This window comes from Aptenodytes forsteri, unplaced genomic scaffold (assembly GCF_000699145.1).
Source record: "Aptenodytes forsteri isolate BGI_AS27 unplaced genomic scaffold, ASM69914v1 Scaffold14, whole genome shotgun sequence".
In the NCBI taxonomy this organism is placed as follows: domain Eukaryota; kingdom Metazoa; phylum Chordata; class Aves; order Sphenisciformes; family Spheniscidae; genus Aptenodytes; species Aptenodytes forsteri.
In genome coordinates this window covers 1625875-1643899 of record NW_008794457.1, presented here as the reverse complement: position 1 = coordinate 1643899, position 18025 = coordinate 1625875, and the positions used below count along the sequence as shown (strand labels likewise).

General features: G+C 48.9%; 1 protein-coding gene across 1 annotated transcript in view; it reads left to right on the top strand.

Annotated features, from left to right (window-relative positions):
* ATP6V0D1 (ATPase H+ transporting V0 subunit d1) overlaps positions 1 to 18025 on the top strand; it is a 30228-nt gene that overhangs the window by 3461 nt on the left and 8742 nt on the right. Inside the window, exons 3-4 of the mRNA XM_019475003.1 lie at positions 14378 to 14556; positions 17614 to 17693. Of these exons, the coding sequence (XP_019330548.1) occupies positions 14378 to 14556; positions 17614 to 17693 (259 nt within the window). The remainder of the gene's footprint in view (positions 1 to 14377; positions 14557 to 17613; positions 17694 to 18025) is intronic.

The window sequence follows — 18025 nt, the reverse complement described above, 5'->3', positions numbered from 1 at the left end:
TCCTGTGGGTTGTAGTAGGCCTTGGTTTGGGGCAGGGGACAGAAGCTTCAGGGATTATTGTCCTGCTGACAATGTGAAGCTTCCCACGCATGTGGAGAACAGCTCTGTTCGGAGACTGGCAGGGCGTACTTGTGCCAGTAGCCTTCATCTAACCCAGGCTTGTGTGCGGGCAGCATCACAGAGATGTTCGGCCAAAGGATGTTGGCAGCACTGGGGATGTTGTGACTGCAAGCGGCAGAGGTACTGTGTCATCCTGCCTACCCTGGGTGACAGTGGGACAACCCTGTGCCACTTGATCTTCCGCTCTGGCTGGGCACACAGATAGGCGTGATGGAGTGATTTATCTTTGCCTTGTAAACATGACTATTTCCCACTCCTTTCTTTTAGGGCAGTTAATGAAACTTGAGCAGGAAATGGTAAAGATGGCTCCTGGTAGACAGCTCAGGGCCAGCGAGGCACCAGGTGGTCAGAGGAAGAAGTTGTACTCACCTGAATGTGCCCATGTGCTAAAACTGTACAGGCTGAATTGAAATAGGAAATGGTAGAAAGGTACGGAAAGTTTGAGCAGGGCTGGCTTCTGCAGGAGGAAAGCTTGAGTTCACTGGGACTCTTGAGAGAGAGGCATTGGGTTGTAAACAGAGATTTTTTTAAAATCGAGTGGGATTGTAGGAGGTGTATCTGGCTTAAAATGAAAAGAAATGTTTTGTAGCGTGTCCAGTTCAGCTCTGAAACTCACTGCTGCCGGATGCCTTTGTATGTACTTATATTTTTTGCCGTCTTAGAAACGTTGGATAACCTCACACGAGACAGGCCCATCGAGGCCCATTGAACACTTGGGTGCCATCCCACTGAGAGTGGCCAGGCTGTAGATGGCTGGTGCCGGGAGGTGGATCAAGCATTTGAAAAACAGCCAGACTTTCTCCTTCCTGAGTGTCCTGCTGGACCTCTGAGGTGGTTTTGAGTTGGTTGACAGGTGACTGTTGTGCTTGTTTTTTGGAGGGTGCTCAGATCTTGACCCAGGGCACATCGCTGAGAAGATCTGGGGAACTATCTGATCTGACGAGTGGCTGTAGTGCTTGTCCCCTCTGATTGCTCCAGTGCCAACCTGCCAAAAGCCACACCGTTTGTCCCTGCGTGGGATTATGCTGTGTCACTTCTCTTAACGAGAGAGTTAATGAGTTAATGACCTGCTACGCCACCTGGATGCTCACAAGTCTATGGGGCCGGATGGGATCCACCCAAGAGTGCTGAGGGAGCTGGCAGAGGAGCTCGCCAAGCCACTCTCTGTCATTTATCAGCAGTCCTGGTTAATGCGGGAGGTCCCGGACGACTGGAGGCTTGCCAATGTGACGCCCATCTACAAGAAGGGCCGGAAGGAGGATCCGGGGAACTACAGGCCTGTCAGCCTGACCTCGGTGCCGGGGAAGATTATGGAGCGGTTCATCTTGAGGGCGCTCACAAGGCATGGGCGGGACAACCAGGGGATCAGGCCCAGCCAGCATGGGTTCATGAGAGGCAGGTCCTGCTTGACCAACCTGATCTCCTTCTCTGACCAGGTGACCCGCCTAGTGGATGAGGGAAAGGCTGTGGATGTGGTCTACCTGGACTTCAGTAAGGCCTTTGACACTGTCTCCCACAGCATTCTCCTAGAGAAGCTGGCGGCTCACGGCTTAGACAGGTGTACTCTGCGCTGGGTCAAAAACTGGCTGGATGGCCGGGCCCAGAGAGTTGTGGTGAATGGAGTTACATCCAGTTGGCAGCCGGTCACGAGCGGTGTTCCCCAGGGCTCAGTTTTGGGGCCGGTCTTGTTCAATATCTTTATCAATGACCTGGACGAGGGGATCGAGTGCACCCTCAGTCAGTTTGCAGACGACACCAAGTTGGGCGGGAGTGTTGATCTGCTTGAGGGTAGGAAGGCTCTGCAGAGGGACCTGGACAGGCTGGATCGATGGGCCGAGGCCAACTGTATGAGGTTCAACAAGGCCAAGTGCCGGGTCCTGCACTTCGGCCACAACAACCCCATGCAGCGCTACAGGCTTGGGGAAGAGTGGCTGGAAAGCTGCCTGGCGGAAAAGGACCTGGGGGTGCTGGTCGCCAGCCGGCTGAACATGAGCCGGCAGTGTGCCCAGGCGGCCAAGAAGGCCAATGGCATCCTGGCCTGTATCAGAAATGGTGTGGCCAGCAGGAGTAGGGAAGTGATCGTGCCCCTGTACTCGGCCCTGGTGAGGCCGCACCTCGAATACTGTGTTCAGTTTTGGGCCCCTCACTCCAAGAAGGACGTCGAGGTGCTGGAGCGTGTCCAGAGAAGGGCAACGAGGCTGGTGAGGGGTCTGGAGAACAAGTCTGATGAGGAGCGGCTGAGGGGACTGGGGTTGTTTAGCCTGGAGAAGAGGAGGCTGAGGGGAGACCGCATCGCTCTCTACAACTCCCTGAAAGGAGGTTGTAGCGAGGGGGGGGTCGGTCTCTTCTCCCAAGTAACAAGCGATAGGACGGGAGGAAATGGCCTCAAGTTGTGCCAGGGGAGGCTTAGATTGGATGTGAGGAAAAATGTCTTTACTGAAAGAGTGGTGAAACATTGGAAGAGGCTGCCCAGGGAAGTGGCTGAGTCCCCACCCCAGGAGGTCATTAAAAGATGTGTAGATGAGGCGCTGAGGGACATGGCTTAGTGGGCATGGTGGTGTTGGGTTGACAGTTGGACTTGATGATCTTAGAGGTCTTTTCCAATCTTAATGATTCTATGATTCTTGCCTCTTGGAAGTGGTCCGTGAACTAGGTGAGGACACAGGAAGGAGAAGCAGCAACGGGGGCGGTGTGGGGGTTCTGGAGCACCAGGAGGATGTGTGTTCCTGGTGTGCTCCCCTTGCCCAGCTCCGGGGAGATGAGGCAGCGCTGCCGGCTGCTTGCCGGAAGGTGGCACTCCAGCCCCATGGCTGCCTGTCCCCAGGTGCGCGCCGTGCCATAGGTAAGGATGGGCGCCTATGGAAGTGGGCAGGAGTTAACTTGTCTCCTGAGCTTAGGGGAGAGAACGGTGTTTAAAAGCACATGCATGAAACTGACCCAAGAACGCAGCTAGGCAGCAACCCCAAAGCAAGGTCTTCATTCCTCAAGTCAGTTGCTGCCACTGATGTTTTGTCCTGTTGTGCTCCTCTCCTGGCACCATGCTGACTCTTTCCTGGCTCCGACCCTCTCCAGGAACTCTTCTGTGGTAAGCGTTGCATTGTTAGTACCAAAATACTGAGGAAGTTAGCTGATTTCCTTTTTGTTTTTTCAAGTGGTGGCTGTAGCAGGCCTCCTCTGCCACTGCATGTTGTGGCAAGGAAAAGCTCAACTTGTTGAACCTGCCACGGTCTCTGTAGAACACCTGCTAGCTCTGCATCTTGCCGTGCAGCTCCTCGCTGGAAGACTGCTGGTGCTTCCCTGTGTCTTTCAGCCAACCATAGTAGGTTCTGACTGATAGGCACAAGTTGGCTGTTAACATCTCTGCTCCAACACAAACAATTGCCTGTTTGACTGGGGGAATGCAGCGATGTTCTGTAGGGCAGCAACAAACAGGTATTAAGTGTACTTGAAACAGCAAAACCCACTTCCTGAATTCAACAAGCACATACTGGCTTGTGGGATGGAAGTGGGTTTTAGGTTCTTCTCGGTGATGTGCTGCCCTGCCTTTCTGTAAAGGCTTTGTTCTTTGTGTTAGCCTGACACGGTGCCATGTCCTGTCTCTCCTTCCTTCCAGCGTGCCTGTATATGGTTTAGATAGGATTCTTTATCTGTGGTTCATGGTGTCGCTCCTGACTCTAGCCTGCTGTAGCCTGATCAGATTGTCAGCTTTAGTATTTTTCCAGAGGGGGAAAAAAGCGTTGGGTTTTTTTTTTTATTTTATTTTACCCTCGCTTCAGCACAGTCTCTTCCCTGCTCTGGAAAGTCTGGTTTCACAGCAGCTGCTCTGGCAGCTGTTGGGCCCCTGGAGCCCTTGCAGCAAGCTGATGGGCAGAGAAGGGTTTGATCTTGTGTTCAGGTAGGGGAGCTGCTGGTAACTGCAGAAACTGAGTCTGCTGTAGGAGTGAGTTCTGGGGTGGAGCCGGGTCTAAACACATTTTCCAAATCCGTGATCAAGCCTGTCGTCAGAGGACAGACTAGGTCATCTTTTGTCTTTACCTTACTAGTCTGCTAGGGCTGGGAACCGGGTTCTTTGTTGCCCTGAGGATGCAGCTGGGAACTTGGCTTTCAGTATGTTTTTGTGGTCACAAGACGTGTTTTTGATGAGGCTGCATGTACCTTTTCCCCTTGCGCATGCCTTTTCTTAGCTGACACTTCCCTCTATTACCTTCTCCCTGACCCAGTCCTGCTCTGCCTCTCCCCTGTGCTAGATAGATCTAGTTTCTTCTGCACGACTTTGAGTTCAAACTTAATCTTGCAGCAGTGGTTTTTCTGCATCCAAACTTTTCAGTTGCTACTTGAGCTGAAGAGCAATAATCCTCTTCTCTGGATTAGGAAGTTGCCTGTCTTTATTCTAAATATACTGGAGTGTGCATCCTGGCATAACTGCGGAGGTTACAAAATATGACTACATGCTTTTGAAGTCTTTTCTTGTGGAAGAAAAAACTCCAAAGGCTGTGCGTTAGACACTTGCAGTTGATTTGGGCGAATGCAACAATCTGAAGGATCTTTCCTAATGCTGCTGTGGTTAAAACTGCGCTATACTATTTTCAATTAGTTGTTGACTCCTTGGTGGCGGTGGAATCGGGAAGCAAAAATTACCATAGTGGCTGGGGATCTTGCAATAAAAGGTTTATGAGCCTTTTCTGGCAGAGATGGTTTTGGCAGCGAAGCACAGGTTTCTGACAAACAGCTTCCCTGTTTGCAGGGAGTGCAAAGTTGAACTGATAAGCCAAGTTCTTGGAGGGGTTATGCAATATTGAAAATAAGAGGGCATGTAACTAATGGTCTGGAAATGATCACAGACTTGTGTCCTCTGGATGGTAGCATCAGAATTGCATCTGTTCCCCTGCATACCCGAAGGATACAGATCTCATGCCAGTTTCCCAGAAACAATGTCTGTGAAAATGGACTGGGTTGCGTGCCTAAGTGGTGGCCGTGGAAGCCATCTTTCAAAATGGTGTGACTGTGGGTGTCCTCATCAGAAAGGGACTCTTTGAAAGGTGAATTTCACTGTGTATTATGCTGAGGGGATGCTTCCCCCCCCCCCCCCCCCCCCATCCAACACAGCGTCAAACGTCTAGTGCCGGGAGAATGCTTCATTTGGTCAGTGGATTTGAACTGGAACAGCATGACCCTCCTCCTACTGACCAGTGCTGTTCTTCGCTTGGAAGGTGTTAGCATGGTGCCTAGCAAACAGTGAGCCCCACGGTAAGATCGTAAGAGCTAGCAAAATGTTATTGGTGACAGTAAAGATGCAGCAAAATGCTACCGATGAGCTCCAGATGTAGGCCTGTGTCTCACAAAGATAGAGAAATCTTTAATGAAACTCTGCAGCCCTGAGAAGGGGCTCTAGCATGCAAGCAGTGGGTGATTAGGTGAGAACACATCGTCCCTGGATAACATCCCTGTCCAAGCTGATGCTCTTTCATCCAGAGGCAGTGTGTGGACTTAACTGTCTTTCTGGGCTTTGTTTAAAGCTGCATCCCTCTGGTGATTCTGCAGCTCGCAGGAACAGTCCTTCCGCTTCCCTCATGTTCCTTCTCGCAATCTTTCCCTCTACAGGCTGAACAGCATGTTTGTTAGAGTCATAAAACAGGGAGGGAAGGAGCATGTGAGGAGGTTATCAGTGCTCCTCTGATCAATTTATGTGTGGTTGCAACTTTTCCAGAGGACAACCTGCATGCAGTGCCTTCAGTTGGATGAACGTTCACTGGGCACTTCCGTCCCCATGTAACATGCTTCACTCCTCGATTGAAACTGTTCTCAAGGTCTTCTGGTGCTGGACCTTAGCAGCCTTCATTTTCCTTTTACCTTTCCATCGATTTGTCTCACCCAGTGCTCTAGGCTGGCAAGTTCAGCCCAGAGAAGGCCTGGAGGCCAAGGGCACTGCTTCTGAAGAATTCTTGAGGGCATCTTGGGTTCTAGTCCCCTTTTCCAGATCCATTCTGTATGCTAGTTTGAAGTCTAGCAAATACTTCTATAGAGCTTTGCGTAAATACTGCAAAGTACTGCAGTATTTAGAGGCCAAGCAAAATCTTGTGTCTGCCCCACATGGTTTACTGCATGTCAAGTGGGATGATGATTTTTCTTGTCTTCTGCTGGCAGCAGGTCTGTGTGCACAGTAGTGTTCTGCATGTTATCTACGCCCAGACCACACATTCACTGAGAATTGGGTAAGGGCGTTTAGGCCATGTCGTGGTTTAATCTCAGCTGGCAACTGAGCACTGCATAGCCACTCCCTCACTCTCCCCACCCTGCTGGGACTGGGGGAGAGAATCGGAAGAGTAAAAGTGAGAAAACTTGTGGATTGAGATAAGAACAGTTTTAATAATTGAAATAAAATAGTAGTAAAAATAAAAAAAGAATATACAAAGCAAGTGATGCACAATGCAATTCCTCACCACCCGCTGACTGATGCCCAGCCAGTCCCTGAGCAGCGGCCCCCCTGGCCAACTCCCCCCAGTTTCTATACCGCGCGTGACGTCCCATGGTATGGAACGTCCCTGTGGCCAGTTGGGGTCAGCTGTCCTGGCTGTGCCCCCTCCCAGCTTCTTGTGCACCTCCAGCCTTCTCAGTCGGTAGAGCATGGGAAGCTGAAAAGTCCTTGACTGGTGTAAGCACTGCTTAGCAACAACTAAGACTTTGGTGTGTTATCAACATTATTCTCATCCTAAATCCAAAACACAGCACTGTACCAGCTCCTAGGAAGAAAATTAACTCTATCCCAGCTGAAACCAGGACAAGCCATTACACTTGCTCAGCTTTCTCAGCTACTTCAGGCAGTTTTGGGGGCAATGTGAGTTTGCACAGTGCAGCCTTTAATCTTCTTTTATATCCTTGGAATGTTTGGGGTTTGGGGTTTTGTTTTTTTTTTTTTTTTTTTAGTGCTTTACATGTAAGGAAGGTAAGAAAACAGTATATGCAAGTTTGGCTTTTGCAGCTGGTCTATGTGAAAGCAGCATGATTAGATGTTTCTGGTCAATATTTAAAATGTAATTAGTGCTGAAGTCTGCTGAGCACAGAGTGCCAGGACTCAGCCTTGCTTACCAGCCTAGTGTTTCTCAAGCTCTGAAGTCGATTTTTGAGGCATCAGGTTTAAGCAACCAGAGACTCTTGCACGAGGCTGCAAGGTGTTCAAAAGATACCCTGGTGTTTCAAGGGGTTTGTACGCATCTAGAACACAATGTCATATTCATAAAGCCTCAAAATTAGAAGTACTCCATCTAGCTTTTTTCCTCATTAGCCTTTAACACAGCTAACACTGTATGACTGCGTGTAAGTTACCGGATGATACCACTGGAAAACTGAGGTCAGTATCCCAAGAGACCTAGACTCACTAGAAGATGGTAAAAATCATGTGGAGATGCAGCTAAATATAGATTAATGCTGAGAACATTCCTGGATACTTGGATTTGAAAGGCTGCCACAGTCTCTGTAGTACTGTGAAGTTATAACTCTTTGCTGTGAAATGGTCTCGTTGATCTAAGTTTAGCAGGGCACCCGCTTATTGGCTGAGTGCCCTTGGTTTGTGGTGGCAACCATGAAATTCTCAGCTTTCTCTTTGGCAGGTTCACAAACCTACCACTTAGGTGTGGTTTTTATTGGTGTGACTCTAGGAAAGACAGTGTGCAAAGATAGGAAGAGATCAACGCACTGAGCTGATGATGATGAGCACCATCACATGCTGCATCTACTCTTGCTGTTCCCTGCACTGCCTGAGCTTCAGCTGCAGACGAGGTGTAAAACTGCTCCTGGCCAGAAGCTGCTGGTCTGACTTGTTCTAGTCTGAGCTGAAAAACTGATTTAAGGATTCGACTCAGTTCATCTACTGTCTATTAATTGAACAAGCCTCAGTGAGGCACTGAGGTCTTCCTGATGTGCAACATCCCTCTCCTTTCCAGTTCAGGACAGCTGTGCAGTTTTTTACTAATGATCTTAAAACGATGCTCCAGACACAAGCATCTCAGCTGTTGGCACTATTCTTAGTGTCAGCTCCTGCTCTTTTGTGCTTTGAAGTCTGTGCGTTGCTTTCCCCCGTGACTGCTTACATTCGGAGCTTGAGAGAGGTATGGCAAGTGGCTCTGCATACCAGCACCTTTGCTCAGGTCTTGAACCCAGTGGGATAAAGAGATGGGTCTGTGTACTTATGCACAAACCCAAGGAAGCAGCGGTACAACCAACCCGAAACTTTTTTCTTAGGTTACTTCCCCCCAGCCCCTGAGTACATGAACTGGATGAGCTGCAGAAGGGAAGCACTAGATGCTAAAGTGACTATAGTCAAAACAACTTCATCATCAAAGCTGTCTCTAGAATTCATGCAGAGTTCAGAGCGCTGCTCTGATCCTGCTGGAGATTTCCCTTTTTCATCCCAAAATAAACACATGCTTCTACAGTAATCCGAGTAACTGCCCAATGCAATAGTCACATAGTGACTTTTGCCTTGCTAGCATTAGTCTGCATTAAAGTCTAATGCTGGTTTTGGAAAGCGTTAAAGTTGCCTGAGCGATGCAATACCTTAACCCGTCCTGGCAAAACTCCCAAGCCGCAGCCCGGTTCTTCCGTGCTATGCACTTCTGCATCAGCCCGCCGCTCTCTGGGTTTGCTGTTGACATGGAGGGCTGTCCTCATGACCCCTTGCAGAGCAGCTGTTAAGCTACAGTTTGGCAAGGCTTTCAGAGGATCACTGAGAAACGCAGGTCATGCAATGTTCCATCATTAGTCATGCTTTGTGACCACTTGCAGTATTGTTTATGGTTTCTTTAGTATCCTGGAGCAGAAGGCAATAAAAACCCAACCTATCTGCTGTAGGACAATGACTCTTTATGATTAGATTAGATTAGATTAGTAAGTGGGGGAGGGAGAAGCCCTAACTGTCTTGGGGTAGCTGCCTTGCAGGGTTATGCCCAAGTGCCTTCAGGCCAAGTTGTAAATGCCCCATGGGATGAGCTTTCATGCATTTTATGTCCTCCCCTGCTTAAAAAGCCTTTCCCAATATTCAGTGGGCCGTTGCAATCTTTCTTGCGTGTCTCGTTTATCTGTGGCTGTACTTAAGTAACTCCAAAAGGAGGAAGACATACATTGTCAAAGTACCTGTACATGGCTTTTGCATGTGTACTCTCCTCCTTGATTCTGCTTGATAGCTATTCATGGATGAGTATCCCAGAAGTTAGCTTCTGGGGCCTGGCTCTCCTCTGTTTTCTTGGACAAATCTCTGCTGTGCCTGTCTGAGACCGTACCTCCCTAAACCAGCAGTGAGAATGATCTCTCTGACGTGCTGCTGCTGGGAGGAACACTTCCCCCCCCATGCACACCTTTTGGCTTCTCTAGGCATATCCTAGCCTGGATTTGTTCTCTTTATGTAAGTGTCGCCCAGTGCATATTGTGCTGAACTGGGTGTCACTGGAGGAGCGAAGATACTGCCCCCGGTTGTCTTGGACTTCAGGAAGCCATAAGACAACATCTCTCTCCTGCTGTGGATGATATTTCTATGCTTGCTGACTCTTTCCTGTCCTTTAATAAGAAATTCTGCTCTTCTGTGAGACATTACTAATGCTTCTCAGTATCAACTAAAATTGTATTTCTGTGAATGTGAATTTCTGGAATATACCACACCTCAGTTCAGTGGGTGACAGGAAGAGCGAGGCAGGGTGTAACTGTGCATGTGAAACTCTGACTGAACGTCCACTCTTTGTGTCCATCTCCCAGCGTGGGCAGATAGCAGCTCAAAGCAGGCGTGTAAAACACATTCTTGCCCAAGAGAGTTTTGCTACGGTCTTTGTGGAGCCAAGGTTGGGGGCTTGAGGTAAGGTGCCATTTTACCACTTAATTAAAGCCGTGCCACCCTGTGGCACTGGCTGTAGCTTACGTAGAGCCTCCATGTAGTGCTTTCTTCTCTGAACTCCTACTGAGTGTTCCCAGTGAGCTAGTCCCAGGAGCATGTTGGTCCTTCTACCTGTCTCCAGTCTCCCACCAGACCATCCTGTGTCCTAATCTCTTTCCCATGCTAAGGGGGCTGTGGTGAGACTTCACGGTGTTACAAGTGACCAACTACTCTTGTTTTCCAACATGTCCCATAGTCTGGTCCTCTTATTATCTGCACTGAGAGCTAGTGAAGGTTAAAATGCTCTTGGAGGGGTCTGAGCATGCATTAACCAGGAAAGCTGAAACATTTGAAGCTGGTCAGAACCTAATAGGAGATGGGGAGGATGATGACAAAAGCCACTCTATTAAACAAGTAGTTGGAGGTTCCTAGGAAAACTGCTGCCACCGTAATAAATCTAATCCTTTGGGCCTGGGAGGAAATGCCAGCGTAGCCAGGACCTCTGCTGTGGTCTTAGTACAGCTGTGCAAATGGAGGCAGACGCGTTCTTGTTGGGACCTGGCATAGGAAAACAAGCGTTGCCCCTTCTACAGATGAGAAGAGGCTTTTCCAGCTGCCCTGGCACTGGAAGGCTTGCGTCGTAGTCATGACTGACTGAGCCGTGACTGTTTTTACTGGGATGAAGCAGGGACTGAATGTGAATAAGCGTGGTCTGGGCTTGCTTGAAGGAAACAGGAACTATCAGGAAGGATTATGTAGTGGTGCTGGTGTCTGCCTGGCCTCGGCAAGCATGAGAAGACCTTTGTCCTGCTGCAGCTCTCTTGTTATCGTAAAGGTTTGAAATGCTGTCACAGTGGAAACTTGAATGAGAAATTTCCCCTCGATCTTGTGTGTGGTAACTCCTGTTCCTGCAGGGATGAATCCTTCTCTGACAGCAAGATTTAAGTAATCTCAATAGGTAAAGTACTCTTCCAAAAAGTTGCTGCTGGGCCTCCTTAGAGGCCTTGGCATTTGGTCTATAGACTGTGCATTCTCCCAGACTTCCCTGAAGGATGAGGAAACAAGCAAGTTAAGGGGTATAAATGAAATGGGAAGAGTCATGCTTTGCACTCTGGCAGTGGAAACCTGCTGGGTTGTCTTTCCTGGGACCGTCAGTCTGAAAGCAGGAGCTTCTCACACGTGAAGAGGGCCAGAGTTGGGCTGCTCTCCCCAAACCTGGCAGCGGTTTTCACGCTGAGATGGACTGGGAGGGCATGGATGAGCTTGGTGTGACTCCAGTAAGCCAGGAGCTAAGCTGCTCTGAACACCTGCAAACAGAAAGGGCTCCAGGCACTTTCCCCTCAGTTCCTCGTGTATGGTTGACTTTGGCCAGGCTCCTTGCAAGTTGCAAATATCTTTCAGAGAGCAAGATCCGTGGTAAGCTGGGAATAGGGAAGAGGTGTGCTAGAGTACCATGCAATGACCATATATCCTGGCCTGTTCCTTCACTGCAGGCTGAGTTGAAGAAGTGAATTTGGTTTGGTCCTATGTTGTTGTCTTGCTTTGGTGAGACCAATCCTGTGTATGGTCTTTCCTGAAAGCTACTGTGCCGCACTAAGCGAACTTGCATGTGTTTGAGGGCAGATGGTGGAGCTGGGAAATGATCTGCTCTATTCTTGGTCTGGCACGCCTCATGGAGATGCATCTGTGTGAGGGTGCAGATGCTTGTATTTACCAGGAACCAGCTGCTTACTGCAAGGGACTTACCCTCAGTTCTCATAAACAGGCCCTTCTTGCTGTCCTGGAGATTGCACTGATCTCCATGGTGAAAGTTGCACAGACAGAAGGGAGGATAATGACCCTGCAGATTAAAGGGCAAAAGGAGGTTTCCTAGTACATGAAGCTTGTGCTGATTGCCCTGGTTCTAGATTTAACATCCCTGGAAAGGTAGGCTGCAAACACAGAGAGGCTCTCTGCAAAAATAGTGGGGCCAGGAGGTGCGTTACCCAGCCCTGCAGCGTGGAGAAAAAAGCAGCACCTGTTTGAGGAACTAAGGTGTGGATTTGCATGGACATGCCCTTTGAGCATATTTGAGAGGCAGTAAGCCCATCTAATAAAAACTACCGAAATCTGCCTTTAACTGGCTCTGCTTACCTGCCTTTGATGTGGTTCAAAGGGAAACAGGGCTGCACTACGTCCTCCTTGTCAGCTTGGAAATATAAAGACTAGCAGCATCCTAATGCCTGACAAACATGCGCAGAGCCCTGCTGTCCCTGCCCTTGCCCCAGTCCTGGTGTGCTGGCCTTAAGCTCTGTTTCTTCAGTACCCAAGTACACATGGGAAGCCCGAACCGCAACAGAGCTCCAACTCCAGATGTGCACAGCTCCTTCTGCTCTAGTTCAGGCCTGATCCTGTTTGTTTTGGAGCAGCTCCTGCCAAGGAGCTTCGTCAAGTCTTTTCCATCATCTAACTTTTTAGAGTTAGAGCTCTAGCAGTGAGAGCAAGGGAGTGTAAAATCCCAAATATCCTGCTCTTCCAGCATCTGTGCCCCTTCCCTGTGCTGCTGAGGGACATTTGCAAAGGCATCTTCCTCTGACTGAAAAAAACAAAACAAAACAAAAAAAACAAAACCAAACCCTCATCTCGTTTGATGTTTTTCAGGTTCTCAGCTTGGTTGGCTTATGGCTCAGCTGGTGGTGAAGGTGCCTAGAGCACCACTCTTATTTTTGCTGGGGACACTTTTCCTCTCAGCTCCTTGTATTTACATGATGCCTTGATCCCTTGCTTGGACCTTCTACTTGGAGAAGGCCACCAGCCTTTCTTGTATTACCAGTCTTCAGGCCAGCTGTGTCTCCTTTCTCTGGCGGGACTGGGAGAACTGGGAGGTGATCTTTTGCCTCTGCTTGGCACTGGTGGAGGCCTCACCTGGAGTGCTGTGCCCAGTTTTGGGCTCCTCAGTGCAAGAGAAACATGGACGTACTGGAGAGAAGGGCCGCAAAGGGCTTGTGTTGGTGGAACTTGTGCTGAGTGCCGTGGTTCCAGATTGAATGTCCCATTACTGCAGTACCAAAGACCGAATCTGCTAATCCTGTATAATGTAAGTGGACAACTTGGTTAGGGACATCATAATACGGGCTAACGCAAAAGAGCGTGTAGCTTTTGATGGCAGAGGTATGAAAAAGCTTGTGTGTAGTTCCGTGAGGGTGTGAATGAAGGTTGTGCCAAAGCTGCCAACCTTGTTGTTTTTGGAAGGGAGCAGGGCTGCAGAAACGTGACCCTTTCTCCATGGTCTTGTCAAGATGGAGCGGTGTTGCTGGCAATGAAGCTGAGCTCGAGTCAGGCCATCTGTAGGTTCCCCTCTGCTGGTGTTCTACTGTCGTGGTTTAATCTCAGTCGGCACAGTACTCATTTCTCATTTCTTGTACGTACGAGTCAGAAGTTTCTTCATTAAGATCAAGAGTAAGATCAGCCCTTCTACTCTCTCTGGGGAACTGCCCACTGGAAACTGGAGCAGCAATTTTCCTGGAAGAACCTCTTTCTGTGATTGTTTTCCCTTGCAATTCACGTACCCGTGCCCCTAGGGCTGCAGTAGGTTTCCCATCCCACTTCCTCATGTCCTCTCCATGGTCACGCAGATAAAACCATAGGGTGCCCCGTGGTGTGTACCCTTTATATTCTCTCTCTTGAGCAAAAGAACGCTTACAAAGGCTGAGGATTCGTGTCCCTTTTCCAATTGCTTTTTCAATGCCCCCTTCCCTCCCTGCCGAAACCAGGACACCTACCATGCACGCTTTTGCACGTGCTCTCTACAGAGCATGGCAATGCAAGGAGAGCAGTGAGAATGCTGGACAGACAACTGTTCCCAGCTACTTTGTGGGAGGGTGTGGGGAAGCTGGAGCCAGGCTCCTCTTGGACGTGTGTGGAGTTAGGATGAGAGACAGTAGACAAATGGCCACGAGGGAAATTCTGAGTAGCTGTTAGGAAAAGACTTTGTTGTGAGTGTGGTCAGACCCTGGAGCAGAGCCCCAGGAAGGCTGCGAGATATACGTCCTTGCAAATAATTCAAAGTTCAGCTGGACAAAGCCCTGAGCAGCTGGAGCTGGCCGTGCTTGGAGCTGGACATTGGGCCAGAGACCTCCTGAAGTCCCTTCCAATCTAATCTCTTCAATGGTAGGTAGGAGATGCCCAGATAGTGTGCTTCAGCTGTAGCATAAATCACAGCCTGGGACTATGCTTGACTCCCTCTTCCTAGGCTGGCATGATAAGGAGACATTAAGGAGGCGCCTTACTAGTTCTTCGTGGGAAGGGTGCATTTTTCTGGAGATGTTCACCGGGACTGAAGATGTGTGCCCGCCTGGTGCCAGGTGTTGGTTTTTGTAGTATTTGTATTGTGACAGGCTTCCTCTTGGGTTCCTCCAGGTACAGCTACATGATTGACAACGTCATTCTGCTGATCACTGGGACCTTGCACCAGCGTTCGATCTCCGAACTGGTGCCCAAGTGCCATCCTCTGGGAAGTTTTGAGCAGATGGAAGCCGTGAACATTGCTCAGACGCCTGCGGAGCTCTACAATGCGATCCTGGTGGACACTCCCCTGGGTGAGCAGAGCCTTTCAAAATACCTCTCAGCTGTGTGTGGAGCAGATGTCCCTTTCTCCCCCAGTCTAACTAGGTCCAACTAAGTCTAAGTTGTGCTCCAGGAAGACAAGGCAGTGGGTAATGTGCAAATGTGGCTGTACTGCCCGTGGTGGCTGGGCTTGAGTTCAGGTTTATGCCTGTCCTATGCCAGTTTTTCCTCTGAGGACCAGCTAGCTCTCTGTACACTTCAACAAATGTCCAAACCAGCACGCTGGTAGTGCAAATTGCTGGGAAATTTGGTTTGTGTGAGCCAGGCCTTGAGGTGTCATGGCAGTGCAAGTGTAGCTAGAGAAGTCCATTTACCAGCACTTCTGGGAATTGTCATCTGAAATTAGGAAGGAAGGAGAAAGTTTGAGAGGTCTTAGACAATGTGATCTTTCTAATAACTGTCATGGGACACATGGTACACATGCTTCCGTAGTGAAGGGCTATCGGGTCCTCTGCTGGAATGAGTCACTTAATTTCCAGCACTTTTAGCTGGACCGTTGGGCAACTTCATGTAGGCAATTTTTGTAGATAATTATAGAGATCTGCACATGCCTGGTCTTGCTCTGATACTGATAAAATTAGCTCTAGATCAAGGAAAGCCCTTTACATACCAAAAAACCTCAACCAGCAACGGCAAAAAAAAAAAAAAATCTCCAAAAGCCTTTTTAAGCTCATTGTGTAGCAGGATCCTGCCTCAGGGCTACAAGCCTTGACCAGGAGGCGCGTGACACTAAAACCAAGTGTCTTATGAACAGTCAGACAGATATGTTCTTTAAAGATAAATGTGTAGGAAGTGGTTCTGGAGAAAATATGGAAGTCTTTTTGCAGTAGTAGGAGAGGTGGTCATAGGACACTTTCTAGGTTAGCATCTGTGGGCAAAAAAGTAATGAAGTACGCCTGAGTCAGTGATTAATCATTCTTTTGGGGTTGCTAGAAAGAACAAAACACTTTAAATCATCGTATTGTCTTTGATAGAAATAGTTGGTTTTGGAACTGAAAGTGCTTTTGCAAATGCTCTGTGTAATAATGCGGCAAGTGAAGTAGTTGTCATGGAAAAATGATTTGCCAGATACAGCCCAGCAAAGGAGGGAAAACATGTCTCGAGAGATCTGGGTTGCAAGGTAGGGCAACGACGCAGCAGGAGAACTGAGGCTCTGCATGCAGCTGAGTTGAGCCTGCTGTAGGGATGATGTGTGGGAAGAAAATCCTCCTCATGAGTAAGCGGGAACCTTCCCATTTTGGGAATAAGATACAACCAAGTATTTCAAAGATAATAGTTCTCCGAGACCTTAAAACTTCCAGCTGTGTATGGAATGAGAATGCCCCTTTACACTGGCGAGGTGGTTCTGGAGAACGCGGCTGGTAGTTGAGGGTCTTTGCCTCTTGCATTCATGCACTGGTACCTGAGTGAGCTTTGCCTGCTTCTGCCCTGGCTAGGCTGAGATCTTCGGACCTTTGCCCTGGCCATGCCCTTGAGGCTGCGTACCATCTAGTGTGGCATTTCTTCAGCAGGAGAACATGGGGGGTAGCCGTGTTGCTTAAACAAGCAGGCATGCAGGCTCCAGTTGTTTAACTTGCACTCTTTCCAGTGACCACACGCAAAGAAACAGCAGCTCTATCTCCTAAAAGTACTTGAGTAGCTACGTGGCTTGGTAGGAATGCCTAACCCCAAATGGCTCTCATAGGTTAGCAGGGCAAAATAAGACTTGCTGTTAGCCTAATTTGGGATATTGGAGGGCCAAGAACTGAAATAGCTGTGTTCTCATTCCTCTGCTACTCTGAAGTAGCCACTGCTTAGCTATATAGGCTAGCCAGCGAGTTCTGCAGTGAAAACCAGTCCTGGCACACTCTGTTTTCATTTTTGCCAGCCGTACGGAGCAGTGCTCCTCCAGCTACGTGGCATTGGTCTCTGATGCTGTTGCAAAGAAACCTCTTGGGGGGGTAACTCCTGTTCAGGACTCTCTAGACCCACGGTGCAGCTGCTGTCCATGCCAGGGAGCTCATGCTATAAAAGTAGTGCATGCCGGAGGTGTGAGCCTGCATCGTACCTGGTTTGCCGCACAAAGAGCACCAGTCAGTTCTCAGCGTGAGTGCGGTGTCCTTTACCCACAGCTGGACTGCGTAAGCTGAGAAAGATCATATTTCTCTTTGTAGCAAATTCAGCAAAATTGGTTGCTGAGTGAGAGTTGAAGAAGTCATAAAAGTCCCGTCAATGGGTTTTATTGTGCTCTTGCTAACAAGTGAGTGGTGCAACAGCCTTATGTTACGCTAGATGTACAAGACTCCTCTTTATCTGCAGCTTGCAGTACCCTGTGTTAGGTGTTCTTTCGGTGGCAACAACTTCTCAAACTCCCTCCCAGAGATACTCTGGCGAAGTACGTAAGGCCGAGCTTCCTACCAAAATACATTAGTTCTTCCGAGGCCTTTTATTTCTCCAGCTAGAGGTAAGCAACAGGAGACAGGATGAAGTGGAAAATGGGATTGATAGACCCGACTAGGGGAAACAACTCCTGACTCCAACCATGGAGTGTCATGGGCTGTAGAAGCTGTGGCATCCCCATGCCTCCTTAATCCAGCTAAGATATTGGAGGATGAGGGAGAAGCACAGCGCCAGCTTCTTCAGGACTCACTAGCTGCTCTCTCACAGATGCTTAAGCGCTGCTGCCATGCTGTAGCAGACAATTCGGAAGCTGTCTTGTCACCTCTGAGTGCCTGCATCTGGGAACAGTTTGAGTTTTGCTTATTTTTAAATACAAAGTGCTCTGGCGCTGATGCTGGGGGCTAGAGCTGAGAATTTCTGCTGAGACTAGGCTGGTGTGAGAGCCCCAAAAATGATTGTGGCCTGGGGAGCCATGGTGGAGCCTGAGGTTTTGAGTCATGGCAATTTGGTGGTTGCTGAAGATAAGGGGCAGGCCTAGGAGGGACAAGCTCAACACAGGGTGTGCGTCTGCCTGGTATTGTTTGAGGACTCTGGAAAGTGCTGGGCATGGGTCTGGTTGGGGCAATGCTAACTCTGTGGCTCTGTTTCAGCTGCTTTCTTCCAAGACTGCATATCTGAACAGGACCTGGATGAAATGAACATCGAAATCATTCGAAACACGCTGTATAAGGTGAGTGAGTCTCTGGGAAGAGAAAGAGGTGTTAACTTCCCTATTTATTCCTAGCATGACTGCAGCTCTGCTTTGGGTCAGGAGCTCCAACTTAGGCTGGCTTTCGGGGAGAGGGTATTTTCCTCTTAGAGTAGATTTAAAAACAAATTTGCTTTCTCTCTATTTTCTTCCCTGGAGTGGTGATAGAGTGAACATCACCAAGAACTAATTGCATCTGCTGGAAAGCGAAGATAGTGCTCTTGGAGGGGCCTGACATCCGATCACCCAGCTCTGCAGAGTCAGGGCACCAGAGCTAGGCAGTGACTTTTTCTTTTTTTTTTTTTTTTTTTTTG